We start from the raw sequence: 23,934 nt of genomic DNA, 5'->3' as shown, positions 1-23,934 counted from the left end.
ACATCCATCCATGAGATAAACACATCCTCCCTTTCACTGTCACTTCTTTTCGTTTTTGAATCATATTGAAGGTTTTACTGCCACAGAGACCCTGAACACATCATACAGGACAAACAGTGTTTCTCTGGTGGCTGCAAAACTCAGTCATAACTCACAGTGTGTTTGCTCACACTGAGCACTCATTTGCACTTCAAAACCAGGAACACTGAATTTAGAGATTCGATTTTAAGGAACAAGGATAAAGTGATGTTTAATGTTCAGTGTCCTTCGTAGACTCTGTGGTGAAAGTCTCTTTATCGGCCTGCCGTCAGTGAGGTCAAAGGTTAGTCAAGCTTCACTAGCACCTGATTTTAGAACGCAGCTGTTTTGTTCCACAGGAGCTTTAATCCAACCAACCACAAAGTCATCCTACAGTCTCTGTCTCAGATGTGTGGGCAGCTGCAGCTGATCTTCTTTTTTTCTTTGGGGCTGGGGGTTGGGAAGCGTATCTGTAACCGGAAGGTCGCCGGTTCGATCCCCGGGCTCTCTGTCCTGGTCGTTGTGTCCTTGGGCAAGACACTTTACCCTACCGCCTACTGGTGTTGGCCAGAGGGGCCGATGGTGCGATATGGCAGCCTCGCTTCTGTCAGTCTGCCCCAGGGCAGCTGTGGCTACAACCGTAGCTGCCTCCACCAGTGTGTGAATGTGAGAGTGAATGAATAGTGGCATTGTAAAGCGCTTTGGGTGCCTTGGAAAGCGCTATATAAATCCAATCCATTATCATTAAATGATCACATGAAAATATGTGATGAAAGCTCAGGTTTTATCTGTTCTTATTTCGGATGGTTGCCTTTATTACCTAAGAAATGTATAAAAAAAACTAATTTTCCTTAAACTCACATATGCAAGGATCTAGTGATTTATTTTTATTAATGTCAAGACTTCTTCCTGCCAGCGTGTTTTCATCATACTGCTGATCCACTGAGATCAACACAGCTGTACATCCAAGTCTGTGCTTCAGGTTTGGTGTTGAAACGTCTCTTTTTTATTAGTCTGTCACTAATTAGCAGGTAAGCAGATTAACAGATGTGATCACATCTGGCTCCAAAATGAGGCTGAGGTCGAACTGCTTACGTGGAAGCTTCAACAGAGAGACATCAGTGACATCAGGGGGCGTCAGCCGTTCTTTTTTTTCCATTTCATCTCCTGTTTCCTGTTAACACTTGTCTAAAGCTATTTAAGGCTTTTAAAATATACAATTTCTGTCAAAGAACTTTGTGCTGAAGCCTCGATTAGAAATCACCGATATGAAAAGTGTTGCGTTAGTTTCAGTCACATGACCGAGGAACCTGTTTTCATTCGTGTGCACTCGTACCAATGCAAACATATGATTTTGCTTTCTTACTGAGCTTGAAGAAAACGCTTTAATTTTAATGTGCAGAGCAGATGGAAGGAAGGTAATTATGATGTCACACCTGTCTCCAGTTCAGCTATTTGTACACTTTGATTTCTGTGATTCCTGTGAACAAACGAACTAACTCTGCATGAAGAGGTGAAAATTGGCTCTGGTGAACTCCTGATGGATGGTCTCCAACAGGATGTCATCGTCTTGTCCTCCACCCATCCCTCCTTCTCTCTTCCCTCCTCCGGCTGTCATTCGGGCCGACGGGGGCGGCTGGAGCTCAGGCGTGTAGGTGAAACTGTAGGAGGTGCGATAAATCAGTCCATCCAGTCGGACGAGAGACAGAGGGACAGTGATGACGCGCCGCAGACAGCGCCAGCCGTCGCTGAAAACCGAAACATCGGGAACGACGCAGAGCAGAGATTTGGGAGACCTGAGAGGAAAAACAAGGACATGAAAGTCAGAGCTGTGGTCTGGAAAATAAATGAGAAGACAAACTTCGAAAGTTGCTGACTGCTGTAAAGATGTAAGGAGCAGGACGTCACTGGAAGCACCAAATGATCTGATCAAATATAAAACAGATAAAGTGAAGACCTTTAAAGAGTTTTTAAAGACATTAAACTTAAAATGTAACTCATCTGTATGAACTGTGTTGTAGAAAGATGCAAAAAGAAAAATAAATACAGTAAAAGGTATAAAAATGTGACAGAAAAAGAAAAGAAAGAAAAAATGCAAATGTGACATTTTTCTATACCTAATACTTCTTCAGTTTCTCCTTTCTGAGAATTTGAATGAAGCTGTTTAAGTTAATGAGTATAAACTAAACATAAACGTGTGGCTGGTACGAGGTCTGAGCAGACAGCAGACACTGTGAATGCCCTTTTATAAAATATTTTATTTGAACCTATATTGCGCCTCTGGTTGGCCTGGCAGGGAGGGATCATGTTCCTAATTGGCTGCAGCTTCTTGCACAAACAGCACATTGTGGACGGCTGTTCTTCACACACGCTGCTGCAGAGCCTCGCGGTGAGCCGCTCTCACTGTGACCCTGACTTACGATGCCTCAGCACTTCAGGTGTGGGATCTGAGGTGGATCCTGACTTCAGAGGCCTGTTTTACTTCGGTTTGGTCACATGAGATTCTCTGAGAGCACGGCTGGATGTCAAGTTTCTGTGATGCCCGTCTGTAAATTACAGACGCCCACATAAGAGTTAGAGGGAGGATTGTTCCCTGTGAGCCAAGCTGAGTTCCTCCTACTGATGTTTGGTTATAACATAAACCTCTTTATACATCGCTCTGGTCCAGGCTTGGCTCGGACTATCAGGGTGGATGAATACGGGTAAAGAGGAGACTTTTTTACATTGATGTCATAACTTTCAAAAATGCTTCCAGTTAAAGTTGCTGAAAAAAATGCCCATCATGTTTTCCCAGAGTCCTGAATTTTATCCTTGAAAAAAACATGGTGCATTTTTCTATTTTTAACAAAAACAAATGTTTTAGAAAATCTTCAACAAACTGCGAAAAGTCCCTCTAGCTGTGAGAAGCTCCGCCCCCTGCAGGGGCCATATAAATTTAACAGGTTAAGTTTTTAGGTAAAAGGCGCCTGTGACACTATTTTCCAGCTTTATATTTCGATCCTGCTGAAGCAGCTTTCCATGATTCAAAGCTGAAAACGACTCGTGATTGCTCGCTCACTTGTACATGGTCTCTGCTTCGCCGTTGCCGAACCAGACTTTGAGATGAGGAGTGAAGTTTTCTCCGTGAATTTCCAGCATGGCGACGTGCCCTCCACCGTTCACCTGCAGGAAGAAAAAAGGAACTCTGGATCTCCTTGTTTTGACTGAGTGGTTTGCTCCATTTCTAGCTAACAGCACATTTAGGTTTTTATAAAAATATTATAAAACACATGAGAACCACACAATGTGATGGTTTGTCTTGGCACTTCACCTCTAACCCAGTGACAACAGGAAATGGGCTAACTGGTGTCGTGATACAAGCTAGACCCTGATTGAAGGTGAACTCTACGACTTCCACCCCGATGATGGTCCAGCAGGACCCGTCATTCAGCACCACTTTGCTGGGATCTCTGACGCTGAACGGGGCCTGAAGGGAAGAAAAAGATGGAGGAGATGGTTAAAAGGAAGAAACATGTCAACAGGACAAATGTGAAGGTGTCAACTGGAAGAAATAAACACAGGCAGGTGGAGGACGAATCAAAAACAAAGGCTGGGAAAGAGAAGAGAACCTGGTACTCTATGATGGCGTCGTTGGTTAGACACAGATAGGCGTGAGGGTTGTCTCTGAACTGAAAGGCGCACTTGTGGAGCTGAGAAACGGGCTCGTCCACGTCTAAGATGGCGTGCTGCTTGTTGACCTTTCGGATCACCTGAAGATGAAGAACTTTAGCTTAGAATCGATTTATGAATAATTAAAATATTTCCCCAATAATAACAACTTAACTGTTAGAAAAAAAAAAGGTGCTATCAGGCATGATTTGGAGGGTCACTGTTTATCTGTTCTAGCAGCTCTTTGAGGCTAATGTGAAATGCAGTTCACATTTGTTTTAGTTGGAGCCAGTTCGCCTGTTTATGTGTGTAAATAAAAATGCATTGAAATCATTTAATTATAAGTCACTGAATTTACAAATAGGTTAAAAACTTTGGTTTATTACAAATGCTAAATACACTGAAACTCAGTGTGCTGATAGAAGAAAAAACAAAGGAAAGGAGAGTTTTTAAATATAGAAAAAATTAAGTTTAAATGATGCTTTTGTTTGGATTTTGCAGGTGGAGAATTTGAATTTGCTGTCAGGACACTGCAGCTGTGGGAGGATCACAGCTCGAGGCAGTGCTTCTGATTGTGCTTATGGACAGTTTCTAGATATAAAAGGGCTTAATCATCACTTTACAAGGATTTTAACATATTTACACATCCTACTGTGGTCTTATATAACTGTATATTATTCCCAGGTATTATTGCTGAGGGTAATAAAAACATAAATCTGTCTAATACATCTACAATAACAGTTTTTTTTTAGATCTGTTGAAGAAGAAATACCACGGGCTTCTAAAAACCATCCAAATATATCATCTCACAGATGTAGTCAGAGATCAGGAGAGTAAAATAAACAGTGAGCAGCTGTCTGAGATAACACAACCAGCAGAAACTGAGCGATTCGGGTTTTAAAAGATGTACAAACATCATCCAGGTGTATCTGTGGAGGTTGGACACTGAATTAACTGTGGTGTTTTCTGGCGCCGAGTCCAAACCTCAGTATTAAGACACTTAAATGTACCCTAAACTGCACCACACACACAATCTGAAACACTTTGTTCTCGTGCTGCTGAGCGTTTTGTCTTCACCTCTCCGGTCGCTGAACGCCGACCACGACCGCCACAGTCCAACGCCAGCTTTCTCTGTCTTTAAACAAACCGGCTGCAATAGGCCTCAACTACAAAAACATATAGAGGTGTAGTGTGCGGGTATACCCTCACCAATTACCAGCAGGCCAGCAGCTCAGGGTGTTATGACAGCAGTTTAGGAAGTACAGAGAAAGGGTGTGCTCAGTGAAATGTGACGGACTGCAGTGCAGACGTTTGTCTAAGAACGGCTCAAACTGTAAGGATATCTGTGGGATTAGCAGCTTATGTAACACCTGCACAGACACACATCTGGAAGTCATTCAGTATTGAGCAGCGATTATACCTTAACTGATTTTATGGTCAAATAATTAGTGCAGAGCGCACCCATTTCCCCACTAATTTCCAGCTATAGATGGTTATAAAGAGCTTCTTTTGTTGATAAGATATTGAAACGTCAACATTGATTAATCCAACTTACTTCCAGGAATCTGGTGTCTCGCTAACAAACACTTCAGCAGTGTGTCTGCTTTGGGATTTAAAGATTCTTAGTAAACTAGCAGGATTTTCCCAAATCTCGTGGTTATTGTTTTAATATCCTGAGATGAGCTCAGAGAATTTCATCCGAGACTTCTGAATTTACAGGGTTGTTTAATCTCAGTGGTCGATTGTTTCATGTATATCAGCCAAACTAGAAACTAGATTTAGGAACATAAACTGTGGCTAATCTGGAAAACACTCCATGTTTCCACCAGAAAAAACTATTTACTGCCCCAAATTTGGAACTAATGACACCTGTGGCTGTGGGAGGGGCTATTCCTAGAAATTTCCTAATGTTTTACAGACGCACACCTGAGATCCAGTCTGACACAATTTTCTTTTCACAGAAAAAAATAAATAAAAATCATTTGATTATTTTTGTAGAAATGTGGCATGGTTAGAAAAAAGGCCTTAAAAGGTATCTGGTATTTCTATCATGTTCATTACAAGATTTTTATTATGAGGTTTGTTTCCATCATCTCACTGTGTCGTCCTCTGCAGCTGTTTAACGGCACTGACTACAGCAGAGGTTTTTAAAGCTTTGGCTGAGTGCAGATAAAATTCGCTAGAATACCAGTGGACATATGGTGGACAATACAAGGTATGCACTATTCACATACGCTCTGTGTGTGTGTGTGTGTGTGTGTGTGTGTGTGTGTGTGTGTGTGTGTGTGTTACCATGGGTGGCAGAGCTGCTCCAGACTCGGTGCACACTAGCTGGACCACACAGCCGTAACAGATGAAGCCTTCGCTCAGCACAAAGCCTCCTTGCTCAGCACACTGGTCATCTACTACATGCACGCACACACACACACACACACACACACACACACACACACACACACACACACACACACACACACACACTGACGGTTAATTTCTGCACATTTTCAGCTTTATTACATTTTTTCCTTGCATGACTTTTCTGCTAACAGAGGGCAAACAGACCGTCGGTGTGCTTGATCGAAGAGAGGACCAAGTGCTGATGGATGAATGACTGAGGTTTGGGTTTTGGTGGTGGGAGGTCCGTGCACACAGGGCACTGTGTTAAATAAATAACCTCACAGATCTTTAAATGGACTCTTCTAGACTTTACTGAGGAAAACCGCTTGCACAGTGACTGTATTTATGCAGGATGGCTGCAGGGCGAGAAGACACGTCTGCTGACTGGAGGATACAAGTTTGACACCATCACAGACAAATCAGAGCCTGTTTTCATAGGTGCCATTTGATTTCTCACACACAGGACACTGCACGAATCCTTCCACATGCTGTGTTCCTACTTCTCTGTTTGGTTTAGGTGAGGATGCTGGAAGAATAAAGCATCCAAAAGACACCATGAGGACCACGGGTGTAGGTTCTGTTTGGGGACACCAGCAGACACATTCCCTGCCTATTTAATTTGTATACAACAATTTCTACCTTATGTGCATCGATTTATAGAAGAGAAATGGGCAATACAACCCAGTAAGAGCTCTAAGCTATTCTGTGTTGCTCAACATAATTATTCTCCACATTGTTCATTCAATGCACTCATTTTACTGAGTGTGACTACAAACAAGAAGCTCAGGCAGTATAACTGTGCTAACATCCTTCATATTACAGTTTGAGGGTAAACGGCAGTTTTATGGGATGTCTGTGTTCTACATCTATGTTTTTCAGTTAAAGTCAAACTGTTAAATCATAAACTGAAAACATTATGACCTTCCCTGTATCCAAAGCATGTGTTTGTGTGTGAATACAAAGCTTTGAATCTACTGTACTGTTTGCACACAAGCGGTGACACATGCTGACACGGACACACACACACACTTACCCATGGTGATGGTGAAGGCCGTCCAGTGTCTGGCGCTCGCTATGAAAGCTCCTCTGTCCACCGAGAGGTAACGAGTGCTGACGGTCTGAGAGCGTAAACGGTTAAACAAAGCCACCCTGGAGCAGGATGAGATACACACTGCACACACACACACACACACACACACACACACACACACACACACACACACACACACACACACACACACTGTTAGTGGGATTTAAAGGATGTTTGTGTGGGACAGTCTGAAATTTAACCATTTTGAAAATAAGAAATAAACACAAACAAGCTCTGGTGGCTTGGTGACAGTCATGTGATGGAAACTGATTTTAATCAAACATTTTATTTTATTTTTTTTAAATATCCTGGTGCGTAAATATATTTAGCATAAATAAATCTCTGAGCATCGTGTTTCCTGTGACCCTTTTGTAAAATGACAGCTGGTAAAATGATAGACAATTGTCTCAGTGTGTGGGATGAAGGACAAGTGATGAGCATTTAGTGCAGGTCCACATAAAGTGAGCCCACTGGGAACCTGTGAGGCACAAACATGCACACATGTGTGTTTCCATCACACGTGTGCTCAGGCTTCACAGCAGCTCAGCACTGTGGCATCACAGCAAGAGGATTCCTGATTTGGTCCTTCAGTGAGGAGGTTGCATGTTCTCCCTGCGTCTCTGCATGTTCTGGTTTTCAGGTTAACTCCAGTGTATCAGCACAGGCTGAACTAAGTCACACGAAACCAGAGACCACTGAGACCATCTGCGTTAAACGTAGTCATTCTGTTTGTCCTTCTCTGATCTCATCTCAGGATAATAAAACAACAGCAATAATAATTTACTGAGGATCTGTGTTTAAACTCAACTCAAGTCAATCCGTGCACACCACACAGTGTCATCCCAGCGCTCCCAGGACTGAGGATGAATGCAGGGAATCCTGAATCTATGTGAGGACCTTCCATGACTCCGACCCTAACATTAACCATCAAACTTAAAGGCTTCTTCATAGTTTCCATCTTAATGTCTGCAATGATTCACATGATGCAAACGTCATCAAACAGGCCAAAACACAGAGACAGTTAAATCAACACATTTCCCCCTTTTGTTTCTGAATGAAATCATTTTGCGTGATTTTACTCAATTTCGGTTTCCTTTGATTCATTTTCAGTTTATTTAGGCTCTTTGCTTTTTGTTGTTTTTGCTCATTTTTTTTTTCTTTTTTTACTGTATTTGTCACCAAGGAGACCAAAATAGTAAAAATCATACTAATGTCTAATTGCTAAAGAAATGACAACAGACCTCAAAAGCAAAACAAACACAAATATCCATCTCAGGTGATGTGAGACCTTTTCAAATGTTCATTTCTGCCACTTATCCTCAGTTTAAAAATAAATGGAAATCCCTGATTTGTTGGATTAAAAGTGGAATAAACCCACGATCAGCGTTCTTCATGGACTGTCTCTTCTGGGAGGGTTTGGAGATGACTTTGATCATCCGGCTCTGGAAAGAACCCACTTCCTGTCTGTTGTTCAAGAAGAGGCGCAGCAGCAAGCAGAAATGCTTCCTCTTGTCCTGATCAGAGATGAACAGCGACTTGGCGCAAGCGAACATCTGCTGACGAGACACACAGACAGCACGAGTGTGAGACTTATTACACTTCACGTAATCAGACGCAGAGGAGGAAACTCTTCAGGAATGTTGTTTTTCATAAATAACTTTAATTGAAATAAACTTTTTCTGGTTATTTTTTTTCTGCTTTTCTCAGCATTTGAAGCTCGGCTGATAGGTCGTACAGTAATAAAGACAAAGCACGTCTGTTTCTCCATCAGTCAGTAAATAAGCGAAAGGCCGGCGCACGGGCAGCGTGTTTGCAGTTTTTCTGTCAGACGCGACTGTTTGTTGAGTCAACAATGGCCTGAAATAAAAGGTTTAATGCTCGTGGCCGAGTAAACACACGCAGAGCTCAAACACAACAGTTCATACATCATCATTCACTTATCTGCTCACTTTCAGACAACCGCCTGAATGAAACTTATTCTAAGGACTGTTTTTACTCTTGTCACAGTGTAATATACATGTCATGTATCATATGTCGTAAAAAAAATTGTAGACTTTGCCTTTAATATGAGGTAGTTACAAAAAAAACCACAAATCAAAACAAAAGTATACGACGTGTACAGCTCGCTGTGAAAACACTGGTCGGTTGTTTAACGAGTGTAACAAACGATGTTTATGACAGCGACGTTAATAACTGTGTGTAAAACCGCAGAACTCTCAACAAAGCCGAGGTTTCATCACTGCTGCTTCTTTTCAGCCAAACCAACGTGGTGACAAAGAAAGTTCAGATGTGTGCTTATGGTTGTGAAAGGACCCATTTTAAATCAGTCCGTGACTATTTTCCTTCCTAAAACTGTACAGAGTCATTTTGGTGCCTAAAACGAACCAAACAGCCGCTGAAAACACGAAAAAGATGAAATAAAAAGAAAGAATTTCTGAAACACATCAGACAACAACAACAGCTCCCTGTGTTATGTGTTTGACCCTGACCTCCACTCTGTATCTTGTGGCAGATGAAAACTTGAAGTGTTGTGTTTCTGATTTCTGCTTGTGCTGGTCACTAATCATGTCTGGCAGTTTTTTATGCACTTCACCTGTTTGGTGAGGCACTCTGGATATTTGGGGCTAAACGTCACATATTCCTGTGTGTGGATTATAGAAATGAGAACTAGAAGTGCAGAATGCAGGAAGCAGATTTCATTTAAAAAGTAAATGGCCTGTATTTATATAGCGCTTTACTCGTCCCTAAGGACATCCAGTCATCCACACACACATTCACACACTGGTGATGGCAGCTACATTGTAGCCACAGCCACCCTGGGGCGCACTGACAGAGGCGAGGCTGCCGGACACTGGCGCCACCGGGCCCTCTGACCACCAGTAGGCAACGGGTGAAGTGTCTTGCCCAAGGACACAACGACCGAGACTGTCGGAGCCGGGGCTCGAACCGGCAACCTTCCGATTACAAGATGAACTGACAACTCTTGAGTCGCAGTTTTAGTGCTGATATTCAGCTCGATCCAAACTTAAAGAAACTGAGAATGTCGTTTGGCTTTCTGAGCGTTACAGATGATCACAGTGTTGCTCTGTGATGCTTTCACTCCAACACTCTTATTCCACTGAGGGGCAACCAAAGACACTCAGTGTACTTCTATTAAAAAAGGATTTTACATTAACTTGATGTGTGGAGCTGTCAGGTATATTCTGATTTTTTTACACTCTATTATCACGTTTTAGAGCCGTCACGTTACCAAACTTCACTTCCCAAAATCAAAATTTTAGTTAGATTTCACAATGATGATCATTTGAGACATGTAAGACTGGAATGGTAACGGCAACAATTTTGGTCTAATTAGTCTGTAACTTTGCATAATTAATTAAACTTTTGCATATGGGTATCACTGACTTTGTATTAATATTTCAGTTTAATCATCAGCATCATTATAGCATCTCTGATCAGTTATGTCTGAAAATAATAAATTAATAAATTCTGCAAATCTTCAGAAAACTGTTCGGGACAAAGACGTGGATGGATGCAGATGGCTCGCTGGTGCCACCTCAGCCCCCATCAGTGAACACCTGGAGATGAATTGAGAGGATAACTAACGGGACAAGGGGGAGCGTAAGTCTCCGAAAATTAGTGTCTGTGTCACAAAAGGAATTTTCTGACCGGGAACGACTGTCGACATAAACAGAGGTTTGCTCACGGCCACCAGAGAGCTCTCACCCTGGAGTTTGGCTGTTCATCGAACACCAGTTTGAATGCGTCTGCCTGTGACTGGCTGGAGCTGTCCAGGCACATGTAACCACACACTCGATACACAGAGTCGCCATAACCGGCCGCTGGATGGAAAAGACAATGAGAAGGAAAAACAGCAGTGAGTGGAAGAATGTAAGACATAAAATTCACTCAAATTTTAATGTAAAGCTGACTATAATCATCTTTATGTACCTTTTAAATGGTCCTGCGTGACTTTCCATCCATGGCCAGTGATGTAAACACAAGGAGGAGGGCAGAAGAACCTGGAGGTGATGCAGAAACAGTCACTGAAACAGCAGATTTTATCCAACTAAACCAGTTCACGTGCTCATGATTTCACTAATCTCTACATTAAGATTTTCTTCTTCTGTTCATTCATCTGTTAAAATCAGGTGAGTCTCGTGTGTATTACAGGTATTACAAAACGTTTCTCTGCCTTAAACATCACGGGCAACAAACTCAGTCTCACTAATGGGAAATACTGTGAAATGTAAATCACATGACTGGTCAGACAAATAAAGCTTTCTTTGATTTATTCAAATGCATGTCCTGCTCAACATAAAGCAAGTTTAATTATAAGAAACTTGTTTGTTCACAACTCTAACTGTCGTGCATAATAATGGTTAAAGAAGGTGAACGTGCAGCAAGTTCACATCAGCCTTTTTCAGCTGCATGAATATGACAGCTCAGGGCAGTTACAGGACACACAGAAGAACAAATTACATCATGAATAATAATCTTCAAAAGAATATTGCAGGACAGAATATGACATTAGAAAATCAAATAACAAAGGAGTTTTGATCATGCAAATTATCCTTAACACACAGCCTGGCTCTCATGAAACTGGCTGCACATAAAAAACTGCAAATAAACTTTGCAGTTTCTCAAAAACTCAAAAGTATATTCACCTTCCTCTACTTCAAGTCTTTAATCTCATCTTTAATTTTAGTTTTGTGTGCCAGTTGCTAGCTGTAGCTAGAGGTGGTTTGTTATTAAGTTTCCACCAAATGTCAAATATGTTGCAGATTTCTTATTCATTTCCTGCTTTCTGTGACTTCATGTGTAAGCAAACAGGATTTCTTTGGGGTTTGGGTCCAAAAGAAATCATCTGTTGTTCTCGAGGAAATCATTTTATCACTGTTTTATGACACTTTGTGGATCTGTGTAGATATTAAAGTAACTGCCAAATAAACTTGGAAATCTGAGCCTGTCCCTCAGATCAGTCAGACGAATCTGTTTGTTAGAAAAAGATTTCTGTGTTGGGTTTAATAAAATGTGTTAATGCTGCAAGTTTATTTGTGTAATGTCTTGATGCATGCTCAATCATCATCATCATTGATCAATGAGATTAATGCACGCAGATTAATGATCATAAACTGACCTCACAGCCCATTGTTTATTCATGCGCCTGGTTTCAGTCATTGTGCAAATAAACTGTTTATAAAGTTGGGGAAACCTGCAGTCAGCTGAGACTGAAGAAGTCACCTGGATGAGTGACAAAATGTTTCTCCCACTGAAAACGTTGCGTCCAGATGAACAGAATCAACTGTTTTTGGATTATTTGTGTAATCTATTTTATTTCTATAAAATCATCACCACACCTTTTCTCATTGCCGTAGGACTTCTGAGCGACCTTGGCGTGCAGGATGGTGACACTCTGGTCTGCGTGGGCTTCTCGTCCTAGATCTGCTGATGTTCCCAGTAACTGACAGCCTTGAAACCCTGAGTTCAGTCTCCTGATTGGACGACAAGGATGTTTGTCACAAAGAAACGCAAAAAACAACACATAGTGTGTTTGTGAGGAAAAGCCAAGATTCTGATGGTGCTCAACAGAAAAACTATGCATAAAAGTGTTGATGGAGGTGCAAATGTTTGTAGCAAATTTTATGACATAAAATAACTCAGCAGTTGTTAGTTTATCTACAAGTGTGAACATCACTGTAGCACTTTAGGAAAAATCAGGGGTCACAAATATTCATAATACAGGAATGACCAGTGCTCCAAAACATCTTCCATCACCATCATCGTCTGACTTTAAATCAGGCCCGTTTCTAAACTGTGTGATGTCTGCAGCATCTCAGCCCAGTTTGGTGTTTTTCACAGAAACTAAATGTGTGCAACGAGACTCCGTTTCAGGCAGACAGCTCACTGCCATCATAAACGAACACATGGACGTGGTTAAAGTGGTGAAAACCTGCTCGTTCCCTTAAAAAACAATGCTGAGTGACACATGAATGAAGCAGACTAGAGTTTTACCACCATGTTATCAAGAAACGAATCCCACTGTAGTTTGAATTACACTTTTGTTCATGTTCCCACAAAGTAGCTCAGACTAAGCACACAATTATCATCAGCAGACACTCCATCCATCTTTAGAAGAGACTCAACAGCAGCAGATATAAATACAGGCAAGCCAAAGATGGGATAACAGTGTTGTTAGAGACTCATTAAAACATGGAACAGTTCTTTTTATAGCTGGAAAACATTCGCCTGTTTCTACCAGCACAGAGAGAAAAGACAGGAGACGCAGTAATGTCACATTTTCACAAATTTAAGTTTCAGATACAGACTCGGGACCAAATGAAAGCAAAATAATCCTTTCTGATCAGAACTAGTTAACTTACAGGTTACTTGTACAAAAATAACATGTTAATACACATATGCTGATGCATATACATGCAGTTTATTATTCAATTCATGCTACTTTATATGCAGTTTAGATTTACAGTTTAGATCTATGGTTGCTTTTCTTTGTTGATCACTTGACTTCTGTATTCATGCTTATTTCATTTCTTCTTCTGGCCTCTGGTTTTTTCTTGTTTCATTTTGTTCCACAGAGCATCTTTGCTCATGTCTGGATCCATATTTTTCATTTTTTAGTAGATTTACATGTTCACAGTTAAAACAGTCAAAAGGATAAAACTTTTAGAACAGGGTGGACTCCTTGTACATACCCTGACCTCACTATTCAAAACTTGGGCCATGTTTAATATGAACATACGCCAACGGAGATATATGGATGTGTATGCATGTTTGGTTTTTCTTGCAAATAAAGAGAAACATTATTCAAATATAGGCAGAACTTAAAAGCTATTGTTTAATCACATTATTTGTTTCATGTATTGTTCATTTTCTCCTCTGATTGACATTTAATTTAAAGAAAAAACCCTCAAAGTCTTATTTCCGGTCATTAAATTTTAGATATTTCATGTTTTGACAGCAGGTAAGTGAACAGCAGGTAAGTGAACAGCAGGTAAGTGAACAGCGGGTAAGTGAACAGCAGGTAAGTGAACAGCAGGTAAGTGAACAGCGGGTGAGCCACTGCCAGAACAAAACTAGACTAAGTGGACAAAAGATTCCTGAAGCACAAATACAGACTTGGGTTTTCTGAATGGACATTTAGTATTTGATATTATGTTTCCACTTGCTGGGTCTTTTGTAATTACAAGACAACAAAGCAGTGCTTTAATCAAATAAAGGCTTTACACTTAGATTTTAATGCTTTTATTAGTCCCACAATTTCCCCTTGTGGGACTAATAAAGGTATCTTATCTTATCTTTTTCTATTCATTTAATCCTGAGTTTGAGCAGGTTATTTACAACCTTTTTACTTTGTAAAGTGTTCATTACTTCTGTTAACGCGGCCTCCTTCTGTGTGATTAGATTTTAAATGCTGAGCTGAACAGCAGGCAAAAGGCTGAAAGAACAAGCTGACTGACCCCGTGTTGCTCTGCTAACAATAGCGCCTGTCACATTAGCTGTGTTTTCTCCCCGCTGTAGCGATGTAATGAGGAGCCAGACACAGAGTTACGACCCCGGGGCCTGGAGTCTGGAATGCTACTCCTAATGAAGACTGTCGACACGAGAGGAGGAGAGGAGGAGAGGAGAGGAGGAAGGCAAGGGAATAAGGAAGGACTCAAAAGACAGCTGAATTATGTAAGTGGTTAAAAATCAACCTGCTGCGGTTTCCTGTGGCAGCCACCAAGTTCTCACACAAATTTAAGGTAAGAGCAAATACTTTCCATTCACAACTATTATCTGGATATTAAGATATTAAAAAAGTAGAGAAACTGAGAGTGACTAAAGTCCCAAACAGAGATGGCACAGTGGATGTTTGAGCTTCACATGCAGACTTTGGACTCTTCAGTACAGAAACATGACTTCAAGCTTTAAGTAGAAAGAAATTCATGTTTTAACAACTCATAAGAAATATTTCCAATCCTATTATGGCAAACAACAAACTTTAACTCAGTTCTATTACAATAACTCTAAAATCACAAAAAATGGAAAAAAAAAAAGTATCACTTCTCTTTCTTATGGTTTATATTATTTTTGAAGCCCTTAAACCGTTACTGAGCACAGAAAGCATTTAGCAAATATATTATTTGTGCACTTAGAAAAGTCACCAAGGATACAAGTCCTTCTATAATCTCGACCCTGATGATGACACATGTATTCAGACCAGCTGGTCTCCATAAGGGCGAGCGCCTGCTTGGCCAGCTGTACTGAACATCAGATCCTACTAACGCCTCTCTCCACGGGTCAGGGTTCAGACTTGAATGGCTGTGTGTGTCTTCACCAGTTTGTAGTTTAAATTAGACCTTCACATTTTCACAGGTCAAAGGGCAGGCGTCAGGAGCGCAGGGCTCCTGGTATTTCACACCAGGAACACAGAATGAACTGAAGAAGGACGGGGGGAGGGGTGGACAGAAATACACTTGCATCTACATCTTCTGCTCCAGATGTTGTTCTAGCACACAAGTATTTGAAAGTTTAAAATCACTACAATTACTGGGTTTGTTAGTATGATGAACTCAACAGGTGTCTGGGCCCTAAAATCCACAAGTGGAAGAAAAGTTTTTTAAATTAGAAGTTTTACAACCTTCAGAGAATTTAGATCCAAGCTGGTGAGGAGCAGGAGGTTGATTAAGAATAAAGTGTATTTCTCGACTGGTTGTGAGTGGCTGCTGGAGTTTCGAGCTTGCAGCTATTGTTTGGTGAAACTGGTCACATAGAAAGGACTGCACCTAAACCCTCTATGTGATTGCTGGGTTCGAGCAGATTGCCCAGGTCAGTTGTAGTTTGCATGGAAGTGTCGACTTGTCTGCAAAAACTCAATATTTACACTGTGGGCTGCAGTAAAACCTAAAAAAGTGGGACGCAAACTGAAAATAGAAAACATTTACCTTTAAAATACAAGCTGAACCTTACTGACATGTTTACTTTGAAGGCAAACAGTGTTTGCAGACAAGTTGGGGTCTTCCATGCAAACCACCGGGAGGTTTTTGGTACATCATGTGAAACCTCTTTGTGACCAGTTTTATTCTAGAAACTGCCAGCAACCTCCTACAACCGCATACCAACTGGTTGCAGAATGCATGGTTTCCTAGCAACTGGTGATTACCAGGTTGGTCTCTGATCGATCTCTAGGTCTGCATGGGGCTTGCCAGAAACCTTCAGTAACCACCTGCAACTGTTTGGGATAATACTCATTTTCCCCTTATGACCAGTGGCTGCCAGATGGTCGCCTGTGTGACTGGGGCCTTTCTGAACTACTGGGAATTGTTGGTTGCTGTAGTTTGGACACCAGTGTGTGATTTGTGGGCTGACTGGTTTAGCATATGATTATGGGATAAGATGTTGCTTCAACCAAAACAGAAGTGGAGCTCCAAGCCATAGACAGTATATAAAAGATGGCTGTAGCTTTTAAGTCTGAAGCGTGACAGTGACGTGGAAATACCCTATAAAGCAGCTTTCTTTCTGATGACCAGCAGGGGGCGACCATTCTGTTTGCAAAATAAAGTCCAGCTGTATAAGGGTTTATGTAGAAATGCTTCCTGCAACTCCCAAATAAAAAATGAGAATGAAGCATGCTTCAGGAAAGACCTCAGCACATCTGGGTTCACAAAACCAAGATAGCAACAGCTTAAATGCACAGCTTTAAAACTGGACCTCAGTAACTAAGCTGCCATGCCAAGTTGGATACATCCATCTTTTATATACAGTCTATGCTCCAGTCTTTTTCAAAATACATTTAAGTTTTCAGAGCTAAATGCCAGAAAGACAGTAACACCCAATCAGATTATATGTTCAGGTCACATGACTTATTCATAAAAACAAATATCCTATCATGTGCAGGATTTTAACATAAATATCATAATTCAAACTGTTTTGGTTCGTCTGACATGAACAGTTCCTGCCACATGGGACTCGTTTTCTTTGGCCTCAAAACCGTTAATGTAATCACATTACTTTAGTAATGACATTAGAGTGAGAAAGCTGAACATTAGAGAGTCACTGATCAGTCACAAATTCTCTGTAAAACACTTGATGAACTTTAGGAAGCAGAAACATTTGTGCGCTCGTGCGCCGTAGCAGGTCTCACCTCTCCAAACTTCTCCGCGCGCTCAACATTGTTCGGATTTCAAAGGCCGGGGGGCGGGGTCTCTACCTCCCCAAATACTTCTTGGCACTTTTATACCTCCTCACCATCACTGCACCACTTCATTCCAACAGTGAGTAAAACCGAGGGAAGGTCAGCGCGGCAGAAACACGAAGCTGACCTGAAACTTTTTCACGTCCACGCGCTCATTCCTCACCTCCTCTCCGAGACTTTGGGATAAACTCCAGCAAACCGTGACCTCACCTTTCCCGACCCGGGACACCCTGCGTGCGTGTGTTTCGGGACTTTTGTCGCAGAGGTCTGAGCACCCGGCTGGTTCTCCGTCTTACCTGTCCCATCCACCCGTCCGTGCTGCATCGTGTCCGGACGGCAGCGTCCCCAGGTGAGTCAGCGGGCTGATTGGGTCCGGGGACAGGGGAGGGGGGTATAACAGAGCGGTGTCTACCTCGGGGAAGCCAGGTCGGTGCAGCAGTGTTTCTGAGAGGAAACGAAGTGTTAGATTGATTTCGCAGTGATACTGTTTAAAGCAGAGATTAACACGATGAGTCAGATCACAGTGTCGCATCATTTAAACTTCATTTAACCGAGTGAAATAGGAGATGTGTGCAGGACAACGCGGTGCTTTGCAGCCTGCTTCAAGAGCAAAGGTATGCCCAAAGCAGAAATCATCGAGTTCATGGTGTGATATGGTCACATGTGATATGTGTGCATGAAAGTTTTAACTGAATTGTCTTAATTTAATATCTGATTAATAATTTTAACCAGTTTTCAAGTAATCCAGTCAAACAGACTGGACTTTAAAATGCAACAATTCGCTGTTTTTCTTGATTAAAGTAAAAATCTTTAAATTTTAAACTAAAAAAATGGGCTCAGCTTCTGGGAGAAAACTCAAAACTGAGTTATTCTGTGGCATTCAGAGAAAACAGTTAAGTTATTCACTGAAATGATCTGTGGATAAATTGTTAATGAAAATAATTGTTAGTCAAATGCCAACACAAGCAGTTTGTGACTGAGATTTTCCAAAGAGGCTTTCAAAATTTAAGGAGCTTGGAAAAGCCTCTGAAAGTTGGATGTTGGATAAGGTCCAGTTTGGCTCAGATGAACTCAAAGACACCATTGATCTTTGGAAAAGTATTGATCATGATAATAATGCACTAATAAAGACAAGTTCTCACTGATGTTATTATGATTTTTGTATGGTTTTAGCTGCAGTAAGTGTTTACATTGAAGTGAAACAAATGATGAGTCAGTGAAATGAAGTGGAAAGATAATTAAAGGTCACTAAAAGCATCACATTTGAAAATAGATGTGAGTGTAAGACAGAGGGAAAGAGGCTTTGGGTTCACACTGGTTGCCTGGAGGTGATGCTTCAGGCAGTCAAAGCCACCATTCAGGGAGAGTCTGCTCGAGCACACAGACGGGTCAGGGCTCACGTGGTTAAGTCAACACAGTCAGTCAGAGAGAAGCTTAATCATACAGCCATACAGGCAGGTGGACAGACTGGAGGTGACAGAGTCATGATACAGGCGCATGATCAGCGATGCCGTGTCTCTGGGAAACTTTAAACGGGTCAGCGGTGCAGGCGTGACTAAAGAGGGGCTCCTGGGCTATCAATGCAGCCATGGGTACAAATTACTGGGTACAAGGGGTCCACACCTCCTTTTTCTAGGGGAAAAAAGTGTGTGTCATTATGAATAATAATGCAGTGCTCAGTCTGGAACTCATTCAGCCAATAATTGCATGAATAGCTGCAGTTTTTCTTTATTTTTTCTTTTGCCTTTTGCATTTTTGAGAACTACTCAAGTGAATCAAAACAGAAATGCAATAAACTACAAATATATCCAGATATGTTTGTGAAAGAGTGGTAAAACGTTGTTAGTTAAACAGCTGTCGATGACTTTATTTGTTGTCTCACATGCTGACGAGATGAAAAAATGAATTTCTCTTTTGCACTAAATGCATAAAACCAAACATTGGTGAGTTTTTGTTTGTCCAAAGGTTTACGACACAGACTCAACCTAGACCTAAGTTTGTTTGTGTTTTAAATAAAAGGAGAGCTGGGACTGAGAAGCTGTTCTGCACAGCCACATTCAGACTTTCAGTCCTTTTGTATAACGGTATTATTCCCTGCATGCGATGCATTTAGAGGACACATACCCTGACAGGCTCTGTACTCCTAATAATCCTGCTGATGATAATCTACCCACCTGAGCCGCAGTCAGGTCTTCATATAACCGGGCTCAGGTCCGTTTATGTTCGCGGGCAGATGATAATAAAAGGTGGTGGAGGAAGTCGGGGTGTAATTCAAAGACAGGCAGGTAGTGAAACTGCTCGCAGTAGCAGACTTAACATCTGGTTCTAATCTAAATCTAACAACAAGAAGTGCTGTGTTCATCTCAATATGGTCTCCAGCTGCCACTCAAACCCTAAACCGCCTACAGAACAACCGCAGCCTCTCCGCCCGTCTCCCTGTATACATCCAAACTGCTCTCTCTGATCTCCAGCTTTTCTACATCCTTTCTTTCCCCTCACGCTCACTCTGGCTCTCTTTATGTTACACAAACATATGACCTCCATCTCTGTCCAGCTTTCTAATCTCTGAAGCTCAGAGCTGATGTGTTTTCCTCTCAGTGTGAGTCCAGCCTGTCAGTCAAACTTCTGTCCTTTCTGTTTTTCCACATCTTGCTCTTTCACCTGCTGTTTTAATCTCAGTGCTTCCTCTTAACATTGCATATGTTCAGTCATATTCACACTGACAGAACATAAAGTCAGTAGAAAACACTGCCATCCATTGATCTGTCTAAAAAGCAGACCTTTAATGAAAGTCTGTGTAGCAGGAATGTTTTTTACACCCTTTATTTGTTTACTGATTCGCCTCCTCAGATTTATCAAGTTTGTTTTTGTTCCCGTTCTATAAAATATTGCAGTTTTTTCCAAGCTGCTGGTGTGTGTTATATACCAGATGTCTTTGGCAGCTTTACACAACGCCGATAGAGAGACGAGGCTGTTTTTTGATGTGTAGCATTACTGCTGTGAAAGGAAGCAGTTTAGCCCACAGAACAATGATAACCACAGTTTATTAACACAACTGTGGACATTTAAGTTTTATCGTACTGAATGATGCATGCCTAATTCCATATCTGTGCACAGGCCACAGCCTTGAGGCTTCCCTCATTTCTTTATTTTTTGTTTCCAAAGGAGATTATCTTGTTTTTTTCAAGTTATCTGCAGCAAAACAATGTTTTTGTTTGTTAAGCCACTTATCTCTAAATGTTTTTATCTATTTTTTATTTATAAAAGAAAACATAAAAATGTGTTTTTGTATTAACAAGGTGATTACCAAAGAGATATTAGCCAGCAACTTGATATATCTCATCATAGTGTGCAGTGTATGCCTAAAACAAAAACCTGTCTGCTTCAGATGAACAGTGTCTGAAGTCATGTCCTTAAGAAACAGGAAGAGAATCCAGCAAAGACCCAACAGAGAACCTGAGAAAAGCATCTGGATCTTTATTTGATCCATCTGCTATTCAAGCTTCAGCAGAAATGTTATCAGTGGAAAGGCGGCTGAAGCCAATCTGAAGGAAGTGTGCCAGATTATATCAGAACATCTCTTCATAAATCGCTGCACCTACTTCCAATGTTAATGAAATCGAGGTGACTCGAGGTTGTTGCACAGTGCTTTATAATCTGAGGTGTGTATTTGTGACAAGTCGGGAAACAATCTTACAAGTGACCCAATCAGATGTGGAGCCAGTATTTCACCATCATGATGTTTGACCCCAAATCCAGCTGTTTAAATAAGAAATATTTGTGCCTCCAGAAGATTCATTGTTCCAAATTGACAGATAAGGTAAAAATGACATTTTAATAATGTCTGCTCATAAACTGAAAGTAAAATTCAAATCAGTGCAAATTATTCTTCAGAGGAATAACTATCAGATACAGGGATCTATCAGGGCAGCTCAATTTTCTTTCTTTGAAAGTGTTTTCTGGCAGTTGAGCTTGACGTGTCAGGTACTTGTGGCATTTTTCAACAAGCAGGGTTACTGTTGAACTGCTACTCGTTCATAGAGGTTTGATGGAGCTTGAGTTTTAGAGTTAGTACAGTTTAGTAACAAACAAAAAGAAACAGAGAATGAAAGGAGACACACAGCTTCCCTTAATAGTCACATTAACAAGAACCGATTCACTTTCACTGTGAGCGCTAACACTTCAAACCTGTAAATTTAGTCTTTCGTTAGACTTCTGATAAACTGAGACTCAGAAACTTTCTAAACGGATGTCTGAAAGGTAAGATTATCTGTCATCTGTCACCATTTTAACCTCAGGGTCATGACCCCAGGGGGGCGGTGTGGCATCATTATCAGAGGCTGACGTGGACGATGGTAAATAAGATGTTTTCACATGTCAGGCATTCGTTTATGACAGCTCCACTCAGTTCATGTCACCATTGACTGGTCTTTCGAAACTTCACTTATCAAACTGAACCCTAGTTTCCAGATGTTAAGGTTAATTAACTCATTCACTGCCATTGACGTCTATAGCCGTCAATTGCAGTGAATGAGTCAATGGGTTTAACTCATTCACTGCCAATGGCTGGCAGTGAATGAGTTAAGAGCTGTTATTCTGATTGTTGTGCATTTTATTCATGCAGCTTGCTAACTAGCCTTGCTGGCTTTACCTAGTAGGTTAGTACTTGACCTTCTTGTTTAAATAACAGTGAGAATGTCGGGCTCCCAACATTAAACAGGACTACAACCAACATGCAAACATTAAGGCTTCAAAGTGGAACTCAAAAAACAATGGGTGAAGTGACGGTGGCTTCATCTTTCATATACAGTCTATGCTCGAGTCACACTCGGTGTGGAGGACATGTTCAGCTCAGGTCGAGGTACGTACCCTCTTTATTCTATCACTGTTCAGTTACAGTAGCTAATGTCACGATACGTAGAACACAACTGCATTTCGTTTGTTACATTTTCCTAATATTTCACACTCAACAGAACCACAGAAGTATTCACGCTGTATTCAGGTTTGGCCAGCAGAGGGGGCTGCAGCCACCATAGCACCACCACAAAAGTGCTTTCCAATAAGTTAGTTTTATTTATTTATAGGATTACAAAATAATACTACTAACCTTTCCTGCCATCTTCCCCGACATCCAGTTCATCCATGATGGGCGTGGCCTCTGCTGAATTTAGGATGGGGTGTTCCTCGGGTCCATGGTCACTCTGCTTTTTTAGAAAAAGTTCAGGTTTAACAGAGAAATGTAAGTGACATAGACCAACAAATGCACACCTAGCAGATAGTCTTAAGGGGGAATAGAACAATGACTTCACTGTCCAGTACTGAGTCCAAGAGCTGTGTAATTCTTTTCAGGCAGCTGTCGACTAAACATTAGGTTGGCTTTGTGTTGCAGTTTGATGGTCCACTGAAATCAGATGTTTTTCTGCTGCTGGGTTCACTATCTGTGTAAAAGCTTCAGAAATGCTGACGGGCGACAACATACGTGGCTTTGAAGAACTTACAGGGTGAAAAACAAACCATGAGAACTTCAGCATCGGCTAAAAAACAGCACGTAATAACATCACGTTATGGTCTTACTGTTAGCTGACCTGAAGTCAAACTGTTGTCCTGCAGCTTTCTGGTTTAGATGCTCCTGTTGTTGTTTGTATTCTGGCCTAAAGTCAGAAAAAAATCTGTTCTATACATCAGTTTCTGCCCATCACGACTGCAGCGTAGTTAAAATGTCCAGCAATCAGTCCAATGATCAGTCAGACCAGAGCAGAGCTTCTACTACACCTTACAGTCACGCTACAGTAAGAGGGGCTCTGGTGTATCTGTGCGTGTTCATGTTTGCACTTCATCCCGGACCTGTTATCAGGCTATGGTGTGTGTGTGTGTTTGTGTGTGTGTGTGTGAGTGTGTGTGTGGATAAGGAGATAATCACCTGTTACCAAACTGCAGATTTCTCATACACACCTTCCTCTTCAGCAAACACTGCAGGTACTTGCAGGCTGATTTTTTTTCTACATTTATCTAACATCAGGTTTTCATTAATTCATTCAGTTAGCCAAAAATGCAAATAGCTTCATTCTTCGCTCTTTTTTTATACTTTAACATGTGGGGAAGAAGGTTTTTAGTCATAAAAAAACACCAAACATTAAAAACAGTCCCATAAAAAAGGTAAACCCCCTCAGAAGCTCTTTTTAGAAACAAAGGCACAATAATGAGCAATTTTCAAGGTAACATTGCTTCAGTTTATTTGAGGAACATGCAAGTTAGTCATTGAGAAGGGCTGTTATTTACAATCTGTAAATCAGTCCTGCTGGCAGTACAAGATACTGTGTTACCTTCATAACACGAGGAAAACACCCTCTGCTAATGAGTGAGCATTTAGCAGCAGATTTCTAAGGAAACTGAGAACAGAAGAAATCCAGAAAACTTTTCATTTTTCAAGCCTTTAGCTTTATGATTCTCCTCTCTCCAGCACATACCCCCACCTCTCCAGGCTCTCCTCCACCTGCTCCCTACTCTCACTACAAATCACCGTGTCATCTGCAAACATCATCATCCACAGAGCATCCTGCCTGACCTCATCTGTCAGGCCGTCCAT

The 23,934-nt window shown here is 41.3% G+C and overlaps 2 protein-coding genes across 6 annotated transcripts in view; one reads left to right on the top strand and one right to left on the bottom strand.

The window, feature by feature from the left end:
* Positions 1-1,348: 1,348 nt before the first annotated feature.
* LOC147331400 (recombining binding protein suppressor of hairless-like protein) lies at positions 1,349-23,039 on the bottom strand. Of its 2 annotated transcripts, XM_086293671.1 has the most exons (13): positions 22,934-23,039; positions 22,456-22,549; positions 17,645-17,792; positions 12,514-12,648; positions 11,105-11,175; positions 10,880-10,995; positions 8,532-8,706; positions 7,097-7,234; positions 5,959-6,071; positions 3,627-3,767; positions 3,329-3,484; positions 3,077-3,180; positions 1,349-1,814 (listed from the first exon to the last, which is right to left on the bottom strand). In XM_086293671.1, the coding sequence occupies exons 2-13, from the start codon at positions 22,490-22,492 to the stop codon at positions 1,514-1,516; spliced, it is 1,635 nt and encodes a 544-aa protein (XP_086149797.1). In that variant the 5' UTR covers positions 22,493-22,549; positions 22,934-23,039; the 3' UTR covers positions 1,349-1,513. The 2 variants fall into 2 exon arrangements, with proteins under 2 accessions (XP_086149797.1, XP_086149796.1); XM_086293670.1 differs by lacking the exons at positions 22,456-22,549; positions 22,934-23,039 and having other exon boundaries at positions 8,532-8,709; positions 17,645-17,883.
* Positions 17,444-23,934, top strand: part of LOC147331399 (matrilin-4-like) — a 30,356-nt gene continuing 23,865 nt past the window's right edge. For 3 of the 4 annotated variants that reach the window (XM_086293668.1, XM_086293667.1, XM_086293665.1), the window contains exon 1: positions 17,444-17,697. The gene's annotated coding sequence lies outside the window, so the exon portion shown is untranslated. Of the gene's footprint in view, positions 17,698-22,276; positions 22,412-23,934 lie in introns of those variants that run through there. The other variant, XM_086293666.1, reaches the window with a different exon arrangement.

Source organism: Aulonocara sp. 'chitande type north' Nkhata Bay, linkage group LG5, assembly GCF_057382095.1.
Source record: "Aulonocara sp. 'chitande type north' Nkhata Bay isolate Kocher_YH1m ecotype deep benthic linkage group LG5, A_spYH_male_GT1.1, whole genome shotgun sequence".
In the NCBI taxonomy this organism is placed as follows: Eukaryota; Metazoa; Chordata; class Actinopteri; order Cichliformes; family Cichlidae; genus Aulonocara; species Aulonocara sp. 'chitande type north' Nkhata Bay.
The sequence above is the reverse complement of the archived record's forward strand: the minus strand, read 5'-3'. Positions and strand labels throughout refer to the sequence as shown.

Bases quoted from the DNA above. Each gene is read 5' to 3' on its own strand.
- LOC147331400 (XM_086293670.1), bottom strand. From the start codon at position 17,883: ATGATGCGACACTGTGATCTGACTCATCGTGTTAATCTCTGCTTTAAA. The intron at 11,176-12,513 runs GTGTGGTGATGA...CATCACCTCCAG, and splicing joins TCCTACGGCAATGAGAAAAG to GTTCTTCTGCCCTCCTCCTT. The intron at 7,235-8,531 runs GTGGGTTTATTC...GTGTGTGTGCAG, and splicing joins GTCCATGAAGAACGCTGATC to TGTGTATCTCATCCTGCTCC.